General features: G+C 34.7%; 1 protein-coding gene across 8 annotated transcripts in view; it reads right to left on the bottom strand.

Annotated features, from left to right (window-relative positions):
• The window catches only part of DYNC2H1 (dynein cytoplasmic 2 heavy chain 1), a 379,694-nt gene that overhangs the window by 229,475 nt on the left and 134,502 nt on the right, over positions 1-15,717 (bottom strand). For all 8 annotated transcript variants that reach the window (XR_010946253.1, XM_067750851.1, XM_067750854.1 and 5 more), the window contains exons 60-63: positions 14,648-14,734; positions 12,166-12,292; positions 3,759-3,900; positions 3,071-3,180 (exon numbers count right to left, since the gene is read on the bottom strand). Coding sequence is in view for 7 of the 8 variants with exons in the window: in XM_067750851.1 (XP_067606952.1) it covers positions 3,071-3,180; positions 3,759-3,900; positions 12,166-12,292; positions 14,648-14,734 (466 nt within the window). In the remaining variant the exon portion in view is untranslated. The remainder of the gene's footprint in view (positions 1-3,070; positions 3,181-3,758; positions 3,901-12,165; positions 12,293-14,647; positions 14,735-15,717) is intronic.

The raw sequence follows: 15,717 nt of genomic DNA, 5'->3' as shown, positions 1-15,717 counted from the left end.
ACATACATCCTTAGTGCTTACTTATCTTATAACTGGAAGTTTGGACTTTTTGACTTTCATCCAATAAGAAAAAGACTATTTTTCAAACATCTATAAAACTCTATAATTTTATTTTTATTTTTAATAACCACAAGTGGGATAAGAGTAGAAACATTTTGTAAATAAAACTAAAGCTCATCTTTTGATAAGATAAGGAGAATTATATTAACAGGAATAACATAAAATAAATAAGTTAAAACATATACAGAAAAACACATATCTTGGAGAGGCAGCCTTACAGCATAGACTGCCTAGATGGCACTGTTTGAATCTTGGCTCTACCTCTTGACAGCTCTGTGACCCTGAACAAGAAACTTAATCCTTTTGTATCTCAACTTCCTTATCTACAAAAAGGGATAATACATGTACCTACTAAATAGGGTTGATTTGAAAATTAAATGAGTTAAGAGTTTAAGTGCTTTACTTGTATTAATTCTTAAATAATAATATATGAAAAACATAGTAAGTACATTTAAGTGTTGATTATTGTTATGCATTTGGGATTTAATGAAAAAATGTTTTCCCTATGCAATTTACCTTTACAATTTTATGTTCTTTAGACTAATAGCAAATTACTTTGCATTTCCTCAGCATACACTAAATGGCAGGAAAGGAAAAAAAAAATCTCAGAAATTGAGTGGTATAAAGAAAACTAATTTGACACTGAATTGTCCATAAACAATAAAAAAAAACATACCTAGTACATCTTCACAAGAAAAATTTATAATACTGTGAAATTTAAACCAAGAAAAATTTACAAGACTGTGAAATTTAAATTAATCATATTTTTCCATCTTCTTTCTGGATGCTTTCACTCACACCTCTCCATAGTGTCTCATACTCTCCATTTATCCCCTGAGTTCCACAATATTACAAAGATCATACAATTATCTTCCAAACAAGGACACGTTTGAGAGTAAAAAAAAAATTATTAATAATCACATCAGGAGAACAGGTGTAAATCATAGTCCAAGCAATCCAGGACATCACAGTCAAGATTTTCCCCTGCTCCTCAAGGACATAGGTCATATGAGCTTTCTGTGGCAGATAATTATTTGACTATTTCCTCACCCAGATAACACATGTTCTTCAACAGTTAGCTTAAACCAAATATGAGAATTCCAAGCATCTTTTGTTGTAAGACAAGGAATAATTTTGGACATAAAAGGCTATCCTTAGCACCAATAAGGGATTGAGCGACTATAGCCCTTGAATCTGGGAAATCCCGCACTGAATCTCTGAAAAACTTTATTGTAGTTAATGAGGAGACATGCTATATCTCTGAATCAAAAATACATTTAATTCATCACACCTAGTCATTTTTTTCTCAGGGAAGACTCCCAGAAACCCAATTTGTACATATTTAGACATCTAACTTCATATCACATGGTAATGTTAATGAGTAGATGTTATAGACTTGTTGTATCCAACCACACACGCAACTACAACAGTTTATTCTAAATCTAGTCCACCTTAGAATTAAGATAAAATGTTAACCATAATGGAAAATTCATTTCAACAAAATGACTAATTACTCTAACAAGTTTGTGCAAATGGTTTTGTTTTGTCATATAAATGCATATGTGTCTGTAAGAAACTTGGCAATATTAAATACAAAGTAAACTAAGCTTGTCATTAAAATTAATTTCAAAGACAATATCCCCCAAATTCATCATGAAAGACAATTTAATTCAGAATACAAAAGTAAATATTTTCAATTACTATTAACAGTAAAAAATAAAAATTATTGTGATATATTTTTCCTAAAAGCCTCTGATTTGTTATGGAATAAAAAAGAAAAATTCTTAAACTAGTATTTTTTTTTTTAATCTGCAAACAATTGCTTTCTTGGAGTACTGAAAAAAGGAGTGACTATGAAACCTTGGGAAAGGAATAACAAATATGATAAAAAGTACTAGGTTGTAATGAATTTATTTACATACACATTTAGAGTTCCAGATTTGTAATTCTAGTGTGAAAAATAATAATAAAAATGTTTAAAAAATAAATTAAAGTTTAAGCCAAATCAAATTAAAAGAAGGCAAAATTGTGTAATCTTTGTTCAACGACTTCTATGCTAGTAAGACACCAATGTATAGAGTCAAAGCATAGTCAGCTGATTAACAGGTCAAATCAAACAGAATAAATTATCCAGGAATGAACAGGGACCACAATTCATACTCACAATATGAATCATATAATAATACAGCTTACACTACCTAAGGAGAAGCATTTAATGTTTATATTTTCTTTGAGATGTGGAGTTATGAGATGAAGAAATGGTGTGTGGACAGAGAGAAGGGTTGTAGAGAGGAAAGAAAACACTGGTAATATAGAGTATAAACTGTTGAGATAAAAAGAACAGAAAAAACAAAACATATTTTCAAGGGAGAAATGTTATCTTCCAAATCCTGTATCAGAAAGGTAAACTAAAGTAATGGTAAAAAAAATCAAACTTCATACAAAGAAATGATTTGCTTGTATACAAGATTTTGAATTTGGTTTTCACACTCACTGCTAATTAAGGTATAATTGTTTCAACTTTAAATAATTACTTTTTGGAAACATATACTATGTAAAAGAACAATTTTCCAAAATATGCACATGGTTATCTTTAACTTATAACCCAAAACTCATCCATCTTCACTTTCCATAACTTTGTAAAACAAAATGAAATAAAAGTATAAAATTTTTATTTTTAAAATATACTCTAGATGAAAGAACTATATAACCAAATGAATCAAGTATCCCTAAAACATTTCTATTATTATCAGGAAGTTCAATTTAAAATATTTTGCCATCAAAATGATACCATTTTTATTTATACTTTTGTATTAAGGTAAAAAATAAATTACACTGAAAATTTTAGAGATGCTACCTGAATCACAAATGGATTTTTATTAGCAAAATATTTTTTACTTTTACTTAACTAAGACTAACTGTGAAAGCCGAAGGATTTGAAGAAGGTAGTTCATGGAGCAAGCTTCAAAAAAAAACATTTCTAATGAGAAGATTAAAGTAGATTAATTACCTGCAAGATAACAAGAGCATTTTCTATGGAAAGGTCATCTGATGGTAGGCCTTCACTTTTCCAAATTAACTGTTCACTTTCAGTACAAAGAAACCTCCTCAGATCAAATTCTGAAAAATTAAGATATCAATAATACTTTGCTACAATAATCTTATGCTTGATAAAAGAAAGGGAATAAAATTATTTATAATATACTCAAACAAAAGTCCCATGATCATTCTTAATACACAATCCATTCTTCTGCATTTAGAATCAGAAACTAAAGAGAAAAAAAGTTTTAAAAAGTGCAAAGGAATGAAACTCAAATTATATTTCTTCTATCAAATGAATGTTTCACAACTATAATAATTTGCGAAAACCACAAAATTCACAAAGAATTTTGGAATTCCTACATCTCATCTTACCATAGGAAATTAGTGTAAAAATTAATAAAATGTTTAACTGCATTCATACAACATCAAAATAATTCAGTGGTGTCAGTTTCAAAAAGAGATTTTATGGGTAGAAGAGTCATTATAATAAAGCGATTCTCAGAACATCTGTAGAATTTAGCAAATCTAAAGTAGCTATGGTATCCTTTAACTTACAGAAAATTTTCCCCATTTAAAAAAAAGTAAAATGACAAAAATCAAAAGATGTGCTTTTTAGTATACTGAAATTTCAAATTTATGAATAACTAAATACAAACTTTCAAGACCAGCTGACTTGGTCCATTCTACCAAACAGGTTTTTCTCAGACCCTCAGGAGCAGCAGAAAGATATGTAATAAATGCAGCAGCTAGCTGAGCTCTTTTAGGAAGAGTAGCTAATTCCTCTGTTATCTCTGTAACCTGGAAAAAAAAGGAGAGAGAGAGCAACATATGGATATGTTCTAAGATAGAAAAAAAATATTGATAGCTTCACAAATTGAAGTTCTGACTATAGAAAAAATCATTTATTGGTTTAAAGTAATAACATGTCTGAACAAAATTGTCGAAATGTAAAAATACCAACAAGACCTCAGACCTTGCTGTGATATTAAAACAATGTATAAAATCCCAACATATCTGTAAAGAAGAATATATTTTGTCATTGAAATTTCCTAATAATTCTAATAAACACTGTGAATTAGCATCACTTTGAAAAACATGATTTAGATACACAGAGTATGAGCAAAGGTAAAAAACAAAAATTAAGCATGGAGACTCTTTAATTAGAAGCATAGTGTGGCTAATGCATAAGCCTGAGCAGAAAGAGTACCAAAATAGGAATAATGAAAAGAGAAACACAGAATTGACTGGAAGGAGGAAGATTTGAAAGTCTTCCCATGCCATGCAAAGTAGCTTCAGTTTTAACCTGCGGTAATAATGAGCCACTGAAAGTGTTTAAACAGAGCAGTGAGTGATGTAATGAGACTGGGTTTTAGAAAGATAATTCAGCTGACAAATAAGAATCAACTAATTAAAGGGTCAGATAGGAGAAAGACAAGTCAGGAGAATTCAGGTGAAAAAAGAAAAAGAAGAGAATTAAGGAGGGAAGACAACTATGAGGGATATTTGCAAAGGGATACAAATTAATAGAAGGAGTCTAAGATAATCCACATATTTTTAGTTTTGATGCCTATAAGAAAGATGCCTTATGAGACATAGGAAATAAAAGAGATTTCATATGAGAAAAGAAAATAAGTTAATTTAGACATGTATTTGAGTTCCGGAGACAGCTGAATGCCAATATCTAAGGTATAGTTACAAATATGAATTTAAAAGTCAGCAGATTAGAAACATAGCTCTGGTCAGCAGCATCATTTGGGTGATATTCTTAAGACTGGATGAGAATTCCTAGAATATCTGCAGAGAAAGGAGCTGAGGAAGAGAATACTGAGGGGGCAATCGACATTACTGGATAAGCAGATGAGGAGGATCCAGCAAAGGCAGGAATCTAACTGCTTAAAACAAAAACAAAATCAAAACAAATGAACAGAAACAAGAGACAACACTTTAACAAAGTTGAAATAAGAGAGAATCTCAAACACAAATAAATAGCTGACAGTGTCAAATCCTAAGAGGACTGTCTTGGTAAAGGTAAGTCCAAACAAGGCTCTAAACAGTACTAAATTTTCCACAACTCATTTTTACCACTACCTTTTCCTAACTAAAAGAGGAATAGGATGCTTTGTCTAAAATCCATTCATATAGAGATATTTTGCTTAAAGACTAATTCACGGCAGAGCTTCAAGATGGCAGGGGAGTAAGACGTGGAGATCACCTTCACCCCACAAATACATCAGAAATACATCTACATGTGGAACAACTCCTACAGAACACCTACTGAACGCTGGTAGAAGACCTCAGACTTTCTAAAAGGCAAAAAACTCCCCATGTACCTGGGTAGGGCAAAAGAAAAAACAGAGACAAAAGAATAGGGATGGGACCTGCACCAGTGGGAGGGAGCTGTGAAGTCAGAAAAATTTCCACGCACTAGGAAGCCCCTTCACTGGTGGAGACAGGGGGTGGTGGGGGGGAAGCTTCAGAGTCATGGAGGAGAGTGCAGCAACAAGGGTGCGGAGGGCAAAGTGGAGAGATTCCCGCACAGAGGATCAGTGCCGACCAGCACTCACCAGTCTGAGAGGCTTGTCTGCTCACCCACAGGGACAGGTGGGGGCTGGGAGTGGAGATTCGGGTTTCAGAGGTCAGATCCCAGGGAGGGGACTTGGGTTGGCTGTGTGAACACAGCCGGCAGGGGGCTAGTGCGCCTCAGCTAGACGGGAGGCAGTCCGGTAAAATGTCTGGAACTGCGTAAGAGGCAAGACACCATTGTTTCGTAGTGTGCAAGGAGACGGGATTCAGAGCACCATGTAAATGAGCTCCAGAGACAGGCGCAAACCGTGGCTATCAGCGCAGACACCAGAGATGGGCATGAGACACTAAGGTTGCTGCTGCCGCCACCAAGAAGCCTGCGTGCAAGCACAGGTCACTATCCACACCTCCCCTCCCGGCAGCCTGTGCAGCCCACCACTGCCAGGGTCCTGTGATCCAGGAACAACTTCCCCAGGAGAACACATGGCATGCCTCAGGCTGTTGCAACAAAATGCTGACCTCTGCCGCTGTAGGTTCAACCCGCATTCCGTACCCCTACTTCCCCCTGGCTTGAGTAAGCCATAGACCCCTAATACGTTGCTGCTTTAATCCTGTCCCGTCTGGGCAGGGAACAGATGCCCTCAGGCGACCTACAAGCAGAGGCAGGGCCAAATCCAAAGCTGAACCCCAGAAGCTGGGCGAACAAAGAAGAAAAAGGGAAATCTCTCCATGAAGCCTCAGGAGCAGCGGATTAAAACTCCACAGTCAACTTGACGTACCCTGCATCTTTGGAAAACCTGAATATACAATGAAACATCCCAAAACTGAGGCAGTGGACTTTGGGAGTAACTGCAGACTTGGGGTTTGCTTTCTGCATATAATTTGTTTCTGGTTTTATGTTTATCTTACTTTAGTATTTAGAGCTTATTATCACTGGCAGATTTACTTACTGATTTGGTTGAATTCTTCCTTTTTATACATATATAAATATTTTTCCTTTTTCTCCTTTTGTGACTATGTATGGATATGCTTCTTTGTGTAATTTTGTCTGTATAGCTTTGCTTCTATCATTGTCTTAGGGTTCTGTGTGGCTTTTTTTTTTTTTTTTTAGTATACATTTTACTGCTTGTTATCATTGGTGGATTTGTTTTTTGGATTGGTTGCTCTCTCTTTCTTTTATTACTTTTTTATTTTTTTGTTTTTAATAATATTTTTTACTTTTCAATTTAATTTTTTTCTTTCTTTCTTTTTTTTCTCCCTTTTCTTCTGAGTCATGTGGTTGACAGAGTCTTGCTGCTCCAGCCAGGTGTCAAGCCTGAGCATCTGAGGTGCGAGAGCTGAGTTCAGGACATGGGTCCACCAGAGACTTCCCGGCCCCACCCGTAATATCAAACAGCAAAAGCTCTCTCAGAGATCTCCATCTCAACGCGAAGGCCCAGCTCCACTAAACAACCAGCAAGCTACAGCACCCTATGCCAAACAACTAGCAAGAGAGGAACACAACCCCACGTGTTACCAGAGAGGCAGCCTAAAATCATAATAAGGTTACAGACAACCCAAAACACACCAAAAGACGTGGTCCTGCCCACCAGAAAGACAAGATCCAGCCTCATCCACCAGAACACAGGCACCAGTCCCCTCCCCCAGGAAACCTACACAACCCACTGAACCAACCTTACCCACTGGAGGCAGACACCAAAAACAACAGGAACTACGAACCTGCAGCCTGCGAAAAGGGGACCCCAAACACAGTAAGTTAAGAAAATGAGAAGACAGAGAAATACACAACAGATGAAGGAGCAATGTAAAAACCCACCAGACCAAACAAATGAAGAGGAAATAGGCAGTCTAACTGAAAAAGAATTCAGAGTAATGACAGTAAAGATGATCCAAAATCCTGGAAATAGAATGGAGAAAATACAAGAAACATTTAACAAGGACCTAGAAGAACTAAAGAGCAAACAAACAATGATGAACAACACAAAAAATGAAATTAAAAATTCTCTAGAAGGAATCAATAGCAGAATAACTGAGGCAGAAGAACACATAAGTGACCTGAAAGTTAAAACAGTGGAAATCACTGTTGCATAGCAGAATAAAGAAAAAAGAATGAAAAGAATTGAAGACAGTCTCATAGACCTCTGGGACAACATTAAATGCACCAACATTTGAATTATAGGGGTCCCAGAAGAAGAAGAGAAAAAGAGAGGGACTGAGAAAATATTTGAAGAGACTATAGTTGAAAACTTCCCTAATATGGGAAAGGAAATAGTCAATCAAGTCCAGGAAGTGCAGAGAGTCCCATACAGGATAAATCCAAGGAAAAATACTCCATGACACATATTAATCAAACTATTAAAAATGAAATACAAATAAAAAATATTAAAAGCAGCAAGGGAAAAGCAACAAATAACATACAAGGGAATCCCCATAAGGTTAACAGCTGATCTTTCAGCAGAAACTCTGCAAACCAGAAGGGAGTGGGAGGACATATTTAAAGTGATGAGAGAAAAACCTACAACCAAGATTACTCTACCCAGAAAGGATATCATTCAGATTCGATGGAGAAATTAAACCTTTACAGACAAGCAAAAGCTAAGAGCATTTAGCACCATCAAACCAGTTTAACAACAAATCCTAAAGGAACTTCTCTAGGCAGGAACCACAAGAGAAGGAAAGACCTACAATAACCCAAAACAATTAATAAAATGGTAATACGAACACATATATTGATAACTACATTAAATGTAAATGGATTAAGTGCTCCAACCAAAACACATAGACACCTGAATGGGTACAAAAACAAGACCTATATATATGCAGTCTACAACAGACCCACTTCAGACCTAGGGACACATACAAACTGAAAGTGAGGGGATGGAAAAAGATATTCCATGCAAATACAAATCAGAAGGAAGATGGAGTAGCAATTCTCGTATCAGACAAAATAGACTTTAAAATAAAGACTATTACAAGAGACAAAGAAGGACACTACATAATGATCAAGGGATCAATCCAAGAAGAAGATATAACAATTGTAAATATTTATGCACCCCACATAGGAGCACCTCAATACTTAAGGTGAATACTAACAGCCATAAACAGGGAAATCAATAGTAACACAATCATAGTAGGGAACTTTAACATCCCACTTTCACCAATGGATAGATCATCCAAAATGAAAATAAAAAAGGAAACACAAACATTAAATGATAAACAAGATGGACTTAATTTATATTTAAAGGACATTCCATCCAAAAACAACAGAATACTCTTTCTTCTCAAGTGCTAATGGAATATTCTCCAGGATAGATCATACCATGGGTCACAAATCAAGCCTTGGTAAATTTAAGAAAATTGAAATCGTATCAAGTATCTTTTCCAACCACAATGCTATGAAACTAGATATCAACTACAGGAAAAAATCTGTGAAAAATACAAACACATGAAGGCTAAACAATACACTACTAAATAACCAAGAGATCATTGAATAAATCAAAGGAAAAAACCTAGAAACAAGTGACAATGAAAACACTATGACCCAAAACCTAGGGGATGCAGCAAAAGCAGTTCTAAGAGGGAGGTTTATAGCAATATAATCCTACCTCAAGAAACAAGAAATATCTCAAATAAACAACCTAAAGTTACACCTTAAGCAATTAGAGAAAGAAGAACAAAAAAATCCCAAAGTTAACAGAAGGAAAGAAATCATAAATATCAGATTAGAAATAAATGATAAAGAAATGGAGAAAAAAATAGCTAAGATCAATAAAACTAAAAGCTGGTTCTTTGAGAAGATAAACAAAATTGATAAACCATTAGCCAGACTCATCAAGAATAAAAGGGAGAAGACTCAAATCAACAGAATTAGAAATGAAAAAGCAGAAGTAACAACTGACACTGCAGAAAAACAGAGGATCATAAGAGATTACTACAAGCAACTACATGCCAATGATATGGACAACTTGGAAGAAATGAACAAATTCTTAGAAAAGCACAACCTCCCGAGACTGAACCAGGAAGAAACAGAAAATATAAACAGGCCAATCACAAGCACTGAAATTGAAACTGTGATTAAAAATCTTCCAACAGGGCTTCCCTGGTGGCACAGTGTTGAGAGTCCGCCTATCGATGCAGGGGACATGGGTTCGTGCCCTGGTCCGGGAAGATCCCATATGCCGCAGAGCGGCTGGGCCCATGAGCCATGGCCGCTGAGCCTGCACGTCCAGAGCCTGTGCTCTGCAACGGGAGAGGCCACAACAGTGAGAGGCCCGCGTACCGCAAAAAAAAAAAAAAATCTTCCAACAAACAAAAGCTCAGGACCCGATGGATTCACAGGCAAATTCTATTAAACATTTAGAGAAGAGCTAACACCTATCCTTCTGAACCTCTTCCAAAATATAGTAGAGGGAGGAACTCTCCTAAACTCATCGTACGAGGCCACCATCACCCTGATAACAAAACCAAAGATGTCACCAAAAAAGAAAATTAGACCAATATCACTGATAAACATAAATGCAAAAATCCTCAACAAAATACTAGCAAACAGAATCCAGCAGCACATTAAAAGGATCATACACCCTGATCAAGTGGGGTTTATTCCAGTAATGCAAGGATTCTTCAATACACGCAAATCAATCAATGTGATAAAGCATATTAACGAATTGAAGGAGAAAACCATATGATCATCTCAATAGATGCAGAAAAAGCTTTCGACATAATTCAACACCCACTTATAAAAACTCTACAGAACATAGGTATAGAGGGAACTTACCTCAACGTAATAAAGTCCATATATGACAAACCCACAGCCAACATCATTCTCAATGGTGAAAAACTGAAACCATTTCCACTAAGATCAGGAACAAGACAAGGTTGCCCACTCTCACCACTCTTATTCAACATAGTTTTGGAAGTTTTAGCCACAGCAATCAGACAAGAAAAAGAAATAAAACGAATTCAAATCGGAAAAGAAGAAATAAAACTGTCACTGTTTGCAGATGACATACTATTCATAGAGAATCGCAATGATGCTACCAGAAAACTACTAGAGCTAATCAATGAATTTGGTAAAGTAGCAGGATACAAAATTAATTCACAGAAATCTCCTGCATTCCTATACACTAATGATGAAAAATCTGAAAGAGAAATTAAGGAAATACTCCCATTTACCATTGCAACAAAAAGAATAAAATACCTAGGAATAAACCTACCTAAGGAGACAAAAGACCTGTATGCAGAAAACTCTAAGACACTGATGAAAGAAATTAAAGATGATAGAAACAGATGGAGAGATATACCATGTGCTTGGATTGGAAGAATTAACTTTGTGAAAATGACTATACCACCCAAAGCAATCTACAGATTCAGTGCAACCCCTATCAAACTACCAATGGCATTTTTCACAGAACTAGAACAAAAAATTTCACAATTTTTATGGAAACACGAAAGACTCCGAATAGCCAAAGCAATCTTGAGAAAGAAAACTGGAGCTGGAGGAATCAGGCTCCCTGTCTTCAGACTATACTACAAAGCCACAGTAATGAAGACAGAATGGTATTGCCACAAAAACAGAAATATAGATCAATGGAACAGGATAGAAAGCCCAGAGATCAACCCACGCACATATGGTCACCTTATTTTTGGTAAAGGAGGCAAGAATATAAAATGGTGGAAAGTCTACAAGGAGAACTACAATACGACCCAGCAATCCCACTACTGGGCATATACCCTGAGAAAACCATAATTCAAAGAGACATGTACCACAATGTTCATTGCAGCACTATTTACAATATACAGGACATGTAAGCAACCTAAGTGTCCATCAACAGATGAATGGATACAGAAGATGTGGCACATATATACAATGGAATATTCCTCAGGCATAAAAAGAAATGAAACTGAGTTATTTGTAATGAGGTAGATGGACATAGATACTGTCATACGGAGTGAAGTAAGTCAGAAAGAGAAAAACAAATACCGTATGCTAACATACATATATGGAATCTAAAAAAAATGGTTCTGAAGAACCTAGGGGCAGGACAGGAATAAAGACGCAGACAGAGAATGGACTTGAGGACACAGGGAGGGGGAAGAGTAAGCTGGGACGAAGTGATAGAGTGGCATGGACATATATACACTACCAAATGTAAAACAGATAGCTAGTGGGAAGCAGTCACATAGCACAGGGAGATCAGCTCGGTGCTTTGTGTCCACCTACCTAGAGGGGTGGGATAGGAAGTGTGGGAGGGAGCCGCAAGTAGGAGGAGATATGGGGATATATGTTTATGTATAGCTGATTCACTTTGTTATACAGCAGAAACTAACTCACCAGTGTAAAGCAATTATACTCCAATAAAGATGTTAAAAAAAAAAAAGATTAATTCACATCATGGCCATTAATATCTAGATAATTTATCCTAAGCCAGGGCTGAAATTTAATGGATATGTTTTCCTTTTCATTTTGTTAACAAATACATTATCTTACACATTTCCTGTGTTTTAAACAATGCCTCTTTATGACCTCTCTTTCAAACAAACCTGCGCATTCCATCTCTTGTGTTCTCTGTCAAGTTGATTAATCAAGACTTCTGCAGCTTTAATTGTTTCTTGTGCTTTGCTTACTTCAGCTTCAAGTTTGGCAGCTTCTGAAGTCCTGCTCTGAAATCTATGAAAACATTAAAGTTTAATTAAAGACAACTGGATTTAAGATAGATTTAATTAAATTATGCTTATATAGTAAAGTGAACTTTTATACAATAATTTAATTAACTATAATATTGATAATATTTGCATATAAAATATCATTAATGTAAGAGACACAATACCAACACATACATTTAAAGGGGAACATTCTCACAGGGCCTTAATGTCCTACTACATTATGTATAAACTTATGAATATGACATTCAAAGGCCCAGTCATAATATTGATCTATCTTTTCAGTTTTATTTCATTTTACTCAGTTCAGTAAAACTATATGTCAACATCTGAAGAATTTTATATTCTCAGAAAATGCCCTATCTTTTATCTGCTGTGCCCTTCAACAGGATGTTCCGTTTGCCTAGAATACTCTCCACCTCCTTCCTTATCCCTATCTCATTCCTCACTCTAACTCCCTTAAATATATACCTATCAAAAATATAAATAAAATCTTAAAACTCACCTGATATATTCAGCCCATCAGATATGTTCTCTCCCTATGTGCCCATTTGCTAAAGTTTAAAACTTTTAAATTATTTTCCTTAAAAATACTTGTACATATATATTATTTTATTAAATATAATAGTAATATTCCTATTACTTAGTCCTTCGACAAATATGTAAGTGCCTTCAAAATGCTCAGGATTCTGCCAATTCTCAGAATAGTTGAAAGTAAGTATTACAATTCTCATTTTATATATATGGAGACTTAAATCCAAACAGATTATTGCACAGGTCTCCCCAACAGTAAGCAGAGGATCTAAAATTCATATATGGCTGTGTCTGATATTAAATTCCAGGCATTTTACAGTACTTTTATTGCCTCTCTAAGTGCTCTATTCCTCCCTTCCCTAGACATAAGACTCTAGGAGTCACTTGTCCAAAATGGTAGCCACATAAATAAAATTAAAAATTCAATTCCTCAGTCACATTATCCACAAGGTCCTCAGTAATATTATTCAGAAGGTTTTCATAATAATCCTTCCAAAATACTGGTAGTATAGTGTAGTGACTAAGAAAAGGAACTTTATGGAGTCAGACAAATACAAGATCTAATGCTTGCTTAGTCATTTACTAACTGCTTAACTTTGGCAAATAAATTTTTCCAATCTTTAGCTTCCTAGTCTGCAAAATGTAAGAATATCCACCTCTCAGTGTTGTTTTAAGTATTAAAAATGATGAACACGTAAAGCGACTAGGACAACACCTGACACATGCAAATGACTAACAAATGGAGTCAAACATTGGTATCATAAGCTAACAACTCAATAAATATTTGACAATTATCTGAGTATTATTAAGCACTGATTCTGAGCATGTAACACTGAAAATAATATATTATTTTCCTTATACTTCTCTAATTATACCAGGAAGGAAATTATGTGATTTCATTTCTGTATGTCTAACATAAAAAAACATTCAGGAATATGAAAAACATTGAATTTATGGGTTTGAAGATTTTTTTGTTTATTCTCTATAAATAAACATATATAAATGTAAAAGAGATAACTGTTTTCTAACGCTGTAGAGAAAAAAAAATTCAGTTTTCAGTCTGATGAATTTTTTCTTGGTGCAATAATTTGTATTTCTTTCATAAGAAAGAAAAGGATACATAACACACCACTTAAAGAAAAAATATGTTTATAGAAAAGTTTTACTCTCATAAAACTGAAAGCAAGTGATAACATATGCTATATTTAATGACACATTCTCCAGTTTTCCAATCTTCACAATTCTTAAAGGGAAATGCTTCCACATTTATAATAATTCCCATACCAATATTTTCTAGCCTATATTAAAAAGCAATCACAGGAACACAGAGGTACATGCAAGGTTTTAAGATTAATCACATTCATAAATGCTTCTTAAATTTGAGAATAATATTTGCATGAAGGAATATTTTTTAATACCAAAAAGGGCAAAGTTAAAAAGACAAAAATTTTTTAACATGATCATATACCTCTGGAAATATTATGGAATAGGTGGTCCTATAGCATCATCTGAAATAAAGGAGTCTAAAATCTTGAAGTCAAAATTATAAAGAAATGGGAATACCAAATGTAAACACTCCCAGCATTAACACATTACATTCAATTCTTCCTGCTCAATTTTCCAATGCTTGGGAATACAGAAACTTAAAATATTTTTGTTCTTATTAAATGTTTTTAAAAAGGAAGACATTCTATATTATTTTACATCCTTCCCCCTTTTAGAGATACCAAAAAATTAAGACAGTGATTATAACTAAGATTTTCAAAATTTAAGTATTAGTTGAGGTATGTTTTCAAATATTCAAAATACATTTCAAAACTTAACTTACTTTTCTTTGAGTTCTGACACTGTTTGACCAACAGAATTAAGAAGCTCCTCTAGTTTCTTTTTTCTGTCTTCAGTTTTCCGCAAATTTCTAAAATATAATTCAATTTTATAAGTCATTCTACTTTAGTTATCAACAAAAAGCCACAACAGCACCTTAAAATGTAATTGTGCAGTAAATAAATGACAATGAAAACTATCAATAATTCAGTAGTTATAATACCTTCACCTAGAATTTGATTTGAAAAGCCATGCTATAATTAAGTGTATTCTCTGACCTAACCATACCACTTCCAGGAATCTATATTTTAAAACACTTGTGCCCATAGATTTCTAGATAAAAATGGAAGACTAAAAGTATTCACTTATCTTCTATCCCTTCTAAAATCCTACTAAAATGAAACCAAGGGAATAAATTAAAACATACACGCACAAGAATAAAGACAAAGAAAGAGAAAAGTACTACGAAGGAGTAATTTTAATAAAATTTTGAAAGGTGATAACTGACATACCAAAATACAAAAGGGCAAAAGTTAAATGACTGCAGGAAGATAGGTGAAAAGAAGTATTCAAAAATGTTCAGGAAATGTAGACAACAGGTACCTCTGAAGAAAATAATAGAGCTAAATACAGAAGATTGTTTAATAATTGATAATACAACATTTGACCTCAGAATCCCTCCTGCATTGAGAGCAGACTATCCTCTACATACATCCCTGAAAGTCAAACCTTATGCCCCTTACCCATCCCCAACCACCCCTACTTAATCCCTAGGCAGAAGATATTAGGATTCTTCTAGAGAAATGACTGGCTTACCCCTCTCAAAAATACCCACAAATATTGAGAAGTTGTCATCAAATGGCCAGTCCACACTGCCATGCACTGCTGGGCATTTGTGCATTGCACAAATCAACTTGAGTTTTTGTCTAAACACGGATTGCAAGGTCTCATTCCCCAGCATATCTGATTCAATAAGCCTTGATGGAGATCAAAAATTTGCTCTTTTAACAATTTCCCAGGTAACATTGATGCTGCTGGTTCAGGGACCACATTTTGAGAACTACTATAATAGAA

This window comes from Pseudorca crassidens, chromosome 9 (assembly GCF_039906515.1).
Source record: "Pseudorca crassidens isolate mPseCra1 chromosome 9, mPseCra1.hap1, whole genome shotgun sequence".
In the NCBI taxonomy this organism is placed as follows: Eukaryota; Metazoa; Chordata; class Mammalia; order Artiodactyla; family Delphinidae; genus Pseudorca; species Pseudorca crassidens.
The sequence above is the reverse complement of the archived record's forward strand: the minus strand, read 5'-3'. Positions and strand labels throughout refer to the sequence as shown.